The following is an 11,250-nucleotide window of genomic DNA, read 5'->3' as shown; positions in this document are numbered from 1 at the left end:
ACTGCTTTCAGTTCCTCCTGCTTCAGAAGGGGCAATAAACAAGTATTTTTTTATCAACAGCCTAAATTGTTCTAATGGTTCATGACTTCACATACTTGGAAATTTTGATTTGTGATATTCCTTGCCTTAAATGTGCTGGCCTTTAAAATGACCCACAGTCTCAACGAATACATAAACTTCCTTCAATTTTTACCTACTTTACAGGGATGTTGTCATGAAAGATCATGTGGGCTTTGAACAGGTGGAAACACTATATCAGTGCTCAGTGCTATTAAAATGAGCACCCTGCTAAAGAACCACAAACTCTACATTGCAAAAATAGGCACAAATCTATGGCCTACCAAAATTTACCCCCTGTAATTAGTCCATTATGGATGTTTTTATGTCTGAGGAACAATCTTTTGGGGAGGACTTTGAAGTTACCAGTCCCTTCTTGGCCCCAATTCCATAAATTATATACTGATTTATTTTAAGGAGAGGCAGTGTGGTGTGCTGGTTAGAGGGCTAGACAAAGATGACAGAGACCCCAGTTTGAGTTTATTAATTAGATTTATATCCTGTTCTTCCTACATGTAGGCTCAGGGCAGCTCACAACAAGCGTTTCAATACAGATTTAAAATACATAATAAAACTGATCAATAATTACAAATTTACATAAAGAGATGTCAATATATATCTCAGACTGTATGAAGCCAACTTTTGCCATCGGCTGGTGCTAGATCAAATCAAGCCTGAATTCTCCCTAGAAGCTAAAATGACAAAACTAAAGCTATCGTACTTTGGTCACACCATGAGAAAGCAAGATTCTCTGGAAAAGTCACTAATGCTAGGTCAAAGTGGAAGGCAGTAGGAAAAGAGGAAGACCTAAAACGTGATGGCTTAACTCAATAAGGGAAGCCATGTTTGTAATATCTGCGCAAGACTGTTAATGATAGGACATTTTGGAGTCCTTTGTAGGGTCGCCATAGGTCGGAGGCGACTTGACGGCACATAATACAAATTTGCCATGGAAGCTGAACTGTGACCTTGGGCCAGTGACATACCCTCAGACTAGCCTACATCACAGGCTTGTGAGATAACGCAAAGGAGAGGGGAATGCTTTAAGTTGCTTTAAGTCCCCATTGGGAAGAAAGGCAGGTTTTCAATGAATTGATGAACCATCAGTGGTTTCCAGAAAGGCTTACAAAGGAGGTGAGCATAGAAGAGAATTTCAGATGGGTAGCTGCATCAGTCTCTGGTAGATGAGCAAAGTTCGAGTCCAGCAGTACCTTAAAGTCCTGCAAGATTTTCAGAGTGTAAGCTTTCAAGAGTCAGAGTTCCCTTCTTCACATAAGGGTAGTATCTGACACTAGTTTGGTGTGGTTAAGAGTAGAGGGACTCTGATCTGGAGAACCAGGTTTGATTCCCCACTCCTCTGCTTGAAGCCAGCTGGGTGACTATGGGTCAGTCACAGCTCTTCCAGAGCTCTCTCAGCCCCGCCCACCTCACAGGGTGTGTGTTTGTGGGGATAATAACAACATACTTTGTAAACGGCTCTGAGTGGGCATTAAGTTGCCCTGAAGGGCGGTATATAAACTGAATGTTGTTAGGGAGAATTTGGACTCTCAAAAGCTTACACTCTGAAAATCTTGGTGTCTAAAGTGCAACTGGACTCAAAACAAGCTTCGGCAAGTGAGCTTTGGAGTTCTACAGAACTCTTCGTCAGACTGGACAGGCTGCATACAGAAAAAGTGGGGGCAGGGGATGAAAAAAAGGCATTTGCAGGGCTTGGTGGAAAATAATTGCAGAAATCAATTGCTGCGTAAGCACTTGAGGTCCTCCAGGTCTGGCTTGTTGCATGTGCTCTCTCTCTCTCTCTCTCTCTCTCCTCCCCCCTCCCCCCTCCAAGGGCAGCTCTTCCTTCTGCCGGCAGATCGACTTTCCCTTTCATCACCGGAGCCAGCATCGCCAGTTACTTGCCTGCGACAGACAAGACCAGACCGGCCCAGCTCCAGAGGCGGAGTCAGGAGAGGCAGGAAGCGCTCAGCATCCCCCCTCCAAGCTGATAAGGCTGGGCCACCGGAGGCACCAGTGGAACCACTGCAGATGCGGCCCCAATTCTTCCCGAACCAGTATTGCGGCTGACCTGAACCCAGAGTGGGAGACGCCTGCAGGGTAAGTTGGCTGGGGGGGAGACACACGCCTACACACCCTCCCTCTCTCCCGTTTGCCTGTCTTTATTTTTTTTTAATTGCAAACTCACCTTACCTGAAGAAGGGCGTTGTGATTCTTGAAAGCTTACGCCCTGAAAACTGTGTTGGTCTCGAAAGTGCCTCCGGACTCAGATCCTGCAAGCGTAACCTCTTGCTGTAGCGGGATAAATTAGGAACCAAACTTGCCAGACAAATGTCAGTTAAGGAATTTCTTCACGGCAAGGCATTTCAGCAGACAGGACGGTACCAGTATATAGTTTATAACTAAACACATAGGTGTGACAGCACAGAAACTTGCAGCAAATAATGCCTTTGAATTCAGTAACTGGTTGTGGCTTAATACCACTTGGGGGTTTGCAAAGTCCAACTTTCCGGGTCCACCAAGGGCCGGTCTTTTGATGTAGTCCTCTTGATTAAAGGAACAAACTGGAAGGCAGCCTTCTGTCTTCAGCTGAGAAATGACAGCCCTTATTCAAGGCGATAAGAGCTCATCGCTTTTGATCATGCTTCCCAGAAACCAGCCTCATTGATAAGTCGGCGTGACGGTGCAGCGACTGCAAAGAGATGAGCAAGTTCTGTCTGCGCACGCACATGGCTCTTCCCCCATCGCCCACGTCTGGGCTGCTCCCCGCCGGCAGCTGCTCCCTTAGATGGGGCCTCTTTCTGCTTCTCTAGGCCCCTTTTCTCCCAAGGAGACGGGAGGGATCTCTGTAGCTGGGGAAAGGAGTGGCCTGCAGAGAAACTCTTGTGGGACCCAGGGCCGTATTAATCTATGGCCGGGCCCCTAGGCTTTCAGGTATTTCGGGGCCCCTCCGGCACTTCAGTCTTTCACCCCACTACAGCTGACAGCCTGAGCCTGGTACTGTAGGTACTAGACCGCAGTGCAAAGCCCTAGATCCATTCTGAGCGTCTCCTGAAGAATTCTATTCCCAATTTGTAAAATGTTTTTATTGCGTGAGTAGAACTCTTCAGGAAAGCACATTTGGGGGGTATACTTGTTCAATACTGTAATATTTAGAAGTGAGTAATTTTTTATTATTTATTAAAATATACAATTTATGGATAATTGTTTTAATCTAAGAGATAATTTGTTTCACTTCAATAAGGAAGCAGTTAATTCTCTTATTCATAGAGGTTATATAAGAGAATCGATTAATTGTCATATATGTGGGGGTGTGCCTCAGCAAAAAAAAATTGACGGGCCCCTAGTCCCTGTGGGGCTCCTAGGCTTCGGCCTAGTAGTCAGCCTTATGAATAATATGGCCCTGACCTAGGCTTCGGCCTAGTCAGCCCTATGAATAATACGGCCCTGACCTAGGCTTCGGCCTAGCCAGCCTTATGAACAATACAGCCCTGACTTAGGCTTCGGCCTAGTAAGCCCTATGAATAATACGGCCCTGGTGGGGCCTGCAAAGATTACTGCTGGGGACCCACAGCCTGTTAATGTGTAGCTGTGCTGGGAAATCAAGATATCCCTCCTCTTCGAGGGAAAACTCTGCCTTACCAAATTTTGTCTGCAGTTTGGATTGCAGAGCATAAAGCAATGCTAGTGAGAGGTTTGGGCAGAGGGCCATTTTGAGCAGAGTTGGCCAAGACGCCACCCTTCCCAAGAGGGCACGGCCCATTGCTGCAGCTGCCACACCCCACAAGCCTTTTTTCACCGCTGGGTTGGCAGCCGGGCAAGGGGCAAGCATGCATTCTGCCCAGGGGATTCCGGTTGCTAATCTCCACTTTGAAATTTGGCCAGGATGGAAATCTTGCATCCCGCACCTCGTATTGTTTAGCTGTGTTTCTCTTCCCAAGCCGCTGACGATTGCTTTCTTGCAAGCTCTTTCTCTCCCTGACCAAGGATGGAATCTCTTCCTGAGCCGTTACTGGTCCGGATCCTGGCCTCCGTCCCGGCAGTTGAGCTGATACTGGTGTGCCGGTTGGTCTGCTCCCAGTGGAAGACCTTGATCGACAGCACAGCCCTTTGGCTGTTGAAGTGCCAGCAGGAAGGATTTGCTGGAGAAGATGTCGAAGAAGGGGGAGGCGAGAACTGGCAAATGCTTTACTTCCTGAATGAGAAGAAGAGGAACTTAATCAAGAACCCCACAGGAGAAGGTGAGGTGTAGAGGAGGATTGAAAAAACAAGGGGGTCAGCCAGGAGATTCTCAGCCATCTGCCCAGCAGGGTGGCCTCCAACAACTACACGACAGGCAGAAATTCAGGAGGTGAAGTTTTCCCATTCTTCCTGCTTGGGAAAAACTGCCCCTGCTGGGTTTCTGACTGTATTGCCAATAGTTATAGCATGGGGCCCCTACCAAACATGGCAACCCTCTAGATGGATGTAATGCTTTAAAAGTCCTTCGTGATCTCAGCAAGTCTTGCAATGATCCTGTAAGGTAGGCCAGTCCCTCTGCTGTGCATGTGGTGGGGGAAACTGAGGCAAAGAGAATTAGAGGCTTTTTGGCTCCCAACTCAGCCTCTGAGCTGCTGCAGATAGCACAAATAATCTTTGTAAATTGCCTTGAAGACTCTCAAGAACTGCTTGGTTCACACCTGTAGAGAAATGAGTTGGCAGAACAGACTGCATTAGTTTAGATGGCAGGGAGAGGATCCCATTTTTGGAAGGCTCCCCTATATTAAGAACTCTCTGCCAACAGAACTCTAGCCTGAGCAGGCTGGAAGGCTTGAGCTAACCTTTCTCTTCTCAAATGCTCCTTGATATGCTAGCTTTCTATTTGCACGGGGATTTTTTTTTTGCATGAAGATGCATTACAAACAATGGAGTCTGAAGTGGTATAGCCCCTTTCACTACCTCATGCCAGCTGAGCAAGTTCAACGGGGTCATTGGAGCACCTCCCTGAAACTACACTGGCAGAAAGCTGTGAAACCAAAGCCAGCCTTAACCATGTCATGGAGATGTGACTCAGCATAATCTCAAAGTGGGTCAATATTTTATTCATAAACAAACAGAGCTGGTTCCCCTTGACTGGCATGTGTAAGGAGGCACACGGACATCTCTCATTCTGCCATTTTTCAGAGGGCCTCGAACACTGGGTGGAAGTGGAAAACGGGGGTGATGGCTGGAAAATTGAGGAGCTGCCTGGAGACTTCGGGAAAGAGTTCCCCAGCGATGAGGTCCACAAATACTTTGTCACGTCTTTTGAGTAAGTCCCGTTTCTCATATTTCTTTCTGTGTCAATAGTGTAAGGGGAGATTTGGCCAAGTTGTGTCTGTTCATACTATAATTTCACAGAAGTGCAGCAAAGCCCTAGAGTAGAGCATGAGGCACAGAATTTAGAGCCAGCTTTTGTCTTTTTTAAAAGAGCGCAAGCCCCTAGGCCAAAGGCCATACCTGCTGAAATCTCAGAGGCTAGACAGGTGACTGTTGAATTTCGAATGGCTGAAGGCAAGGCTTAAGTTTTTAAATGTTGCTAGTCCTCATGCCTGAGAAATATGGAGGCAATATCAGATGAAATTTCAGATGTCAGAAAAGTGATTTCGACTTCCAGTACTGGTGTGTGCACTCATTGCATAGCATCTGGCCATTTGCGCCTCTCTTAAGCAGAATAAATCATGCAAAGTAGTTTAAAAATTGAGGAATAAATTAAATAAAATTAAAAGCGAGATGAGAGGCGAGCTAGCCCAGGCCACAGAGTGTGTGGCTAGCCCACATGATCCCCTCCATTACAGTGCCTTCCTAAGTAGGTCTACTCAGAATCCTGCTAAGCGGTATTCAATGGGGCTTACTCCCAGGAAAGCGTTCTTAGGATTGCTCTGCCGCGCAATGTATCTATCCTCATTCAGTTCAACACACTAAAGTCCACCCAGCAAAAACGTTTTTAAAAATCCAATAACAATCACAAACATTTTCATAGAGGAAAGAAGAAAGAGATGTAGTCAATTTAACTGAAGGAGAGATAAATGAGAGATAAGTGCAAAACGTGTCATTCATTTTGTAATGTGTGGATCTGGTTTATGTACATCATCTACACACTGGAACCAGCGTCCTCTAAATGCCTCTGGGTTGCATTGACTTAAATGTACTAGTCTTTGATGATTGATGCATACATAACCCAAACATTCTTTCTGAGGCTGAGAGCTAAACTACAAGAGACGAATTACACGAGGACACGCACGTGAAGGGAGTTGCAATGTTAGCTGGGAAACTGAGTTTTAAAAGACAGATCGGAAGGCTTCGTCAATTTCCCCTCTCTACAGAGCCAAGGAGATGCTGCTCAGAGGGTTTGTTAGTTTCCTCTTTGCCTCCAGGAAGGCTCTGTCAATTTCATCTCCCCTTCTAGGCAGCTAAGAGGAAACGAACCCTCTGAGGAGGATCTTCCCTGGCTCTGTAGAGAGGGGAAATTGACAAAGCCTTCCGATCTGTCTTTTAAAACTCGGCTTCCCGGCTAACATTATGACTCCCTTCACGTAGGCGTCCTCATGTAATTCGTCTCTTGTAGTTCAGCTCTCAGTAGGGGGCAAATGTGATTAGCGTAGCCCCTGCTAGGCAGGGTCATCTTTTGCTGGGGTTATCAAATCCCCCCCCCCCCCCGCTCTCTTGCAACCACAAGGAAGGCCCCATTTATGGCACATCAGTGGTTCAAAAAGAAAAACCGAACAAATCTTTTTTTTTCTCCTTCAAGACAATTTCTTGCCTACCAGTGGCTACTTGCAAGCCAGTACTGATCACTAACCAATTCACGCTCAAACCCTTCCAGACAATCTTAGACGGGGCACAGAATTTAGAGCCAGCTTTTCTCTTTTTTAAAAGAGTGCAAGCCTCTTTTAAACGGGGAACATAGAAAGCGATTCCCCCTCTGACACGTGTCGCGTTTCAGGTGGTGCCGCAAGTCCCAAGTCATTGACCTCCGGGCTGAAGGGTACTGGGAAGAGCTGATGGACACGACCCAGCCAAAAATCGTGGTGAAGGACTGGTGAGCGGAGAGTCCCCCCCCCCCGTGTGGGTCTGCCATAAGACTCCAGCCGCTTTCCGTCAGCTTACTCCGGCTGCATCCGTGTGGGTCTTTCCGCAGGTATGCAGCCCGGTGTGACGCCGGCTGCTTGTACGAGCTGAATGTGAAGCTGCTGTCTGAGACGGATGAGGTGGTGGCCGAATACCGAAGTGAGACCATCGCTCTCCCGCAAGACAATGAAGGAGAGTGGAACGAGGTGGGAGCACAGGGAGGGGTCGAACGAGGACAAAAAGAAAATAGCCGCATTTCTTAGGCCCTCGTAGCCGTTTCTGTAATGCAGGGAAAAAACTAAGCCACGACAGACTTACTAACAAAAAAGTAATGAGAAAATTGAAATTAAATAGTGTATATATTTTTTACCATTGTTACTAAATCAACAGGAAGCACGCAGATACACAAAATTTAAAGGGGCAGAAGAGGTCTAACTCAAAAGGACAGGCTGCTGTGACTCTCACGTTTGTGTGCTGTTCCTTTAACAGCAGAGCAGATGTAAGCTTCATTCAGGGGACGATGTTTGGCTGCTCAGTCTGCAACCTCAGAGGTTGGTCTTTTCCAGGATCTCAAAGGAAACCTCCATTGTCTATGCCCCCCACCCAAATCTGTTGCTCAGAGGAAGTGCAGCTGAGGTTTGATTCACACGTGCAAGACAGCCAGGGACCCAGAGGTGGTCAAGTGAACAGCCGTTGCTTCACCTTGCCGATTCTGGCTTTGACTGTCGCTCTGCATAACAAACACCCTGCAAGAAGAAAGCTAGCCCAGCAGGGAGAATTGCTTTCTGCATGGGGCGGCGGGTTGGACTACATGGTCTCTGAGACACCTGTGACTCCATAAAGGCTCTATTCCCCTCTCTTGGCTTGCTGTGCTGGCTTTCTAATTGCAGGGAGTTTTGGACACAATGGAGAGTTCCAAAATGTGACCCTCTACCCATAGTCTCTGTTCTACTCCCTGAGGTCTCTCTTGCCTCACTTCCCCACAGGTGAACCAGGTCTCAGTCAGCCAGTGCACAAGCCCCATAGTGAAGCTCTTATAAGCTGGGACTCAGCTGAGAAACAGGATGTTGTATCTATTCCTTGAACTCCAGCCTAGCCCTGAAATCACTTCAGAGGTAGGAGCCAGCCAGACCTGCCCAAGACAGGAGATTTTATGGTACTTTCAGAATTCGAGATCCCCCTCCAAAAAAACCCTGATGTAGGATGGCTGAAAGGGAGCAGGCAGGCAAACTGTTTTCTCCTCCTCCAAAGTCTTTACTAATGAAAATGTTGTGGTATTTTAAAGTTTATATTTAGAAAATGACAACTAATGCAGACATCTCTCTCCCCCGTTATAATATTAGATCTTGGAGTCTTCTGTGAAATTGCTCCATCACAGATTCAGGCAGGCAAAGGAAGTATTTCTTCACACCAGGCGTAAACTGCCTGTGGAACTCTCTGCCACAAGATGTGGCTGTGGCCAGTGGTTTAGACAGCTTTATCAAAAAGCTTTATGGGGGACAGATTTTTCAACCACCCCAAAAAGTAGATTTGTCACCAATACAAATGTTTGATCACTTCTCTCTCTAATTCTGCTTTCCCCTTCTCTTCCTCCTCTCAAAGATCACCCACACGTTCACGGACTATGGCCCCGGGGTTCGCTTCGTCTATTTTGAACATGGCGGCCAGGACACGGTCTTCTGGAAGGGGTGGTATGGAGCACGAGTGACTCACAGCAGCGTAACCGTGGAGCTGTAATGTCAACCCTCCGAATGCTGGAACCGGGTCAGAGCCCGCGTGCTGGATTGCTCCTCGTTGAGGAAGGAGGGAACTTCTGCGTGGTGGTTCTCAGGGCTGGATTAAGCACCCTGCTAAATCTGTCAGATTTGAATCTCTGCTGTGATCTAGTTCTCTAGCAATTCCAGACTCAAAAAGTTAACCAAAAAAAAGCCTTCCTTGCGCTTGAACATTCCTGCAGCTAAGAATCTTACCAATTCAAAAACATCCCCCAGCAATGATCACCGTTCCACTTGCAATTTTAAAACAATCTGAACGGGAAGAGGAAGTAACTCTTCCCTTTGTGGTACAGAAATGTTTAAAGGGGAGGGCTGGAGGAAGGGGATCAGCATGAGGCCGCTGGGTGCACAAATGAACACAAATCCATTTTGCCTGTCCTTGCCTTGTGCATGAACAACAGATGTCTTTGTGTGTATTATAAAATTCTACACAAAGGGGGCGCTGGTGTGAGTCATGAAAACCAGGCAAAGGTTTTCTGTCTCTTCCCCCCACACTGGACAATTTATGAAAACCAAACTCATGACATACCCAGTTCCATTGGCCCCCCCAGAATGACCTGAGCCCCCTAGGACTGCACTCCTCTCCCATCTCTCTCAGTTGCCCTGCACAAAAGCAATGCAAATTTTGCATAGGTAAGTCAGAGGGATGGTTGAACCTCTGTAGGGAAACCCGCTTAGAAGAGAGAGGTGCCGAGATTAGCCATAAGGATAGCTACATGGAACCTTCATTCTCGGGTAATAAAGAGTCCAGTAGCACTTTTAAGACTCACCAACTTATTTGTAGCATAAGCTTTTGAGAACCACAGCTCTCTTCATCAGATGCGTGGAGGGTATGAAGAAACTGGCCAGAGATATATAGGTGGAGGGGGGAGAGGGTGCAGGGAGTGAGGGTCATGTAAATGTATGCATCTGACGAAGAGAGCTGTGGTTCTCGAAAGCTTATGCTACAAATAAGTTGGTTAGTCTTAAAGGTGCTACTGGACTCTACTATTTTGCAACTACAGACTAACATGGCTAATTCCTCTGGATCTCTGTTCATGCTCAAGAGTCAGTCAACACTCTGAATACTATTGTCTTCGTGTCCTAATAAATTTTCAAAAAGGCAAATATGGCTTAGCTTGAAAGTAGACATTAAGAACAAAGAAAGACGAAAACTTGCATGTAAAAGAGGCAGGGCGAAGTAATTGCAATGAGGTGGTAAAAAATTAGCATCATTTATCAAAATTTAGTCAAACACAGCAAACCTGCTTGCAACCCCCCCCCCCCCCACCGATTTTAAAATAAATTCATCATGTTATGGACGCCGCTGAATTTAGGGGAAGAAGGAAATCAATAGACTTGAGTGCCTCTCAGAGCTGACATTTAAAATGGCTATTTTGCCCTGGGTCAGTTTTGGGACAAAAACCTAAGGGGCACAACTCTACCCCCAGCCAACTAAATCCCGAATGAACAAGATGCGGCCCCCCCCCCAAGTGTTGCCACATGGCAGTGAAGCAATGGGCTAGAATCTTAAATGCCTGCTGAGGTTTGTTTCACTCATGAGGCACTTCTGTATTTTCCTGTCTGTTGATCCCCAAGACCCAAGCTGCTGCGTTCTCTTCTTAACACCTGTCTGGTGTGTATGTCCGATGCCATGCCTGGCAAAGAGAGCTGCTGTACAAAATTCTAGTCCATTAAATTCGCTTCCATCAGAGCTGATCTGCCCTGTCCTGCATCACGGGACGGGAAGAAATCTCTTGCCATCGTATTGCACCTCCCTTTTGTGTCTCCGGGGCTCCTGGAGTACTTCAGTCAAACGTGTAAATAAATGTTGGGTAGCTGGATCCTGTCTCTATGGAGTGGATTTATTTATTTCACTACTGTCTCAAAAGCTCAGAGCGGATGAACAGGCTAAAAAAACAACATAAATCCAGGGCTTTTTCCCAGCAGGAACGTGGTGGAACGGAGTTCCGGCACCTCTTAAAAATGGTCACATGGCCGGTGGCCCCACCCCCTGATCTCCAGACAGAGGGGAGTTTAGATTGCCCTCCATGCTGCCAAGCTGCACGGAGGGCAATCTAAACTCCCCTCTGTCTGGAGACCAGGGGGCGGGGCCACCGGCCTTGTGACCATTTTTGCCGAGGGCAATTTAAACTTTAACCCCCCCCCTGTTCCAGCTGACCCAAAGTGATGTCATTGTGTGGTCTTGAGTTCCACCACCTCTTTCCCCAGAAAAAAAGCCCTGCATAAATCAATATAAAAATAAAAATGGTAAGCAACCCAGATACAAGCAGGAAAGATTCAGAAGAGAGAGTCAAAAGAAAACTGAAAAGTGTTTTGAATCCGTTCTGGA

The 11,250-nt window shown here is 46.8% G+C and overlaps 1 protein-coding gene across 2 annotated transcripts; it reads left to right on the top strand.

Moving 5' to 3' along the window:
* Positions 1-1,941: 1,941 nt before the first annotated feature.
* FBXO2 (F-box protein 2) lies at positions 1,942-10,735 on the top strand. Of its 2 annotated transcripts, none has more exons than XM_055001217.1 (6): positions 1,942-2,154; positions 4,042-4,295; positions 5,218-5,344; positions 7,019-7,114; positions 7,214-7,349; positions 8,746-10,735. In XM_055001217.1, exons 2-6 carry the CDS (start codon positions 4,043-4,045, stop codon positions 8,878-8,880), a joined length of 747 nt encoding a protein of 248 aa, XP_054857192.1. In that variant the 5' UTR covers positions 1,942-2,154; position 4,042; the 3' UTR covers positions 8,881-10,735. The 2 variants fall into 2 exon arrangements, with proteins under 2 accessions (XP_054857192.1, XP_054857193.1); XM_055001218.1 differs by having other exon boundaries at positions 3,996-4,295.
* Positions 10,736-11,250: the final 515 nt, after the last annotated feature.

Source organism: Eublepharis macularius, chromosome 17 (genome assembly GCF_028583425.1).
Source record: "Eublepharis macularius isolate TG4126 chromosome 17, MPM_Emac_v1.0, whole genome shotgun sequence".
In the NCBI taxonomy this organism is placed as follows: domain Eukaryota; kingdom Metazoa; phylum Chordata; class Lepidosauria; order Squamata; family Eublepharidae; genus Eublepharis; species Eublepharis macularius.
Note: the sequence above shows the minus strand (reverse complement) of the source record. Positions and strands in the feature narration are given on the sequence as shown.

What these genes read in the sequence shown, in the direction of transcription:
- FBXO2 (XM_055001217.1), top strand. Translation starts at nt 4,043, where the DNA reads ATGGAATCTCTTCCTGAGCCGTTACTGGTCCGGATCCTGGCCTCCGTC. An exon ending in CAAGAACCCCACAGGAGAAG is followed by an intron (nt 4,296 to 5,217) that starts GTGAGGTGTAGA and finishes GCCATTTTTCAG; the next exon opens with AGGGCCTCGAACACTGGGTG. An exon ending in ATGAAGGAGAGTGGAACGAG is followed by an intron (nt 7,350 to 8,745) that starts GTGGGAGCACAG and finishes CTCCTCTCAAAG; the next exon opens with ATCACCCACACGTTCACGGA.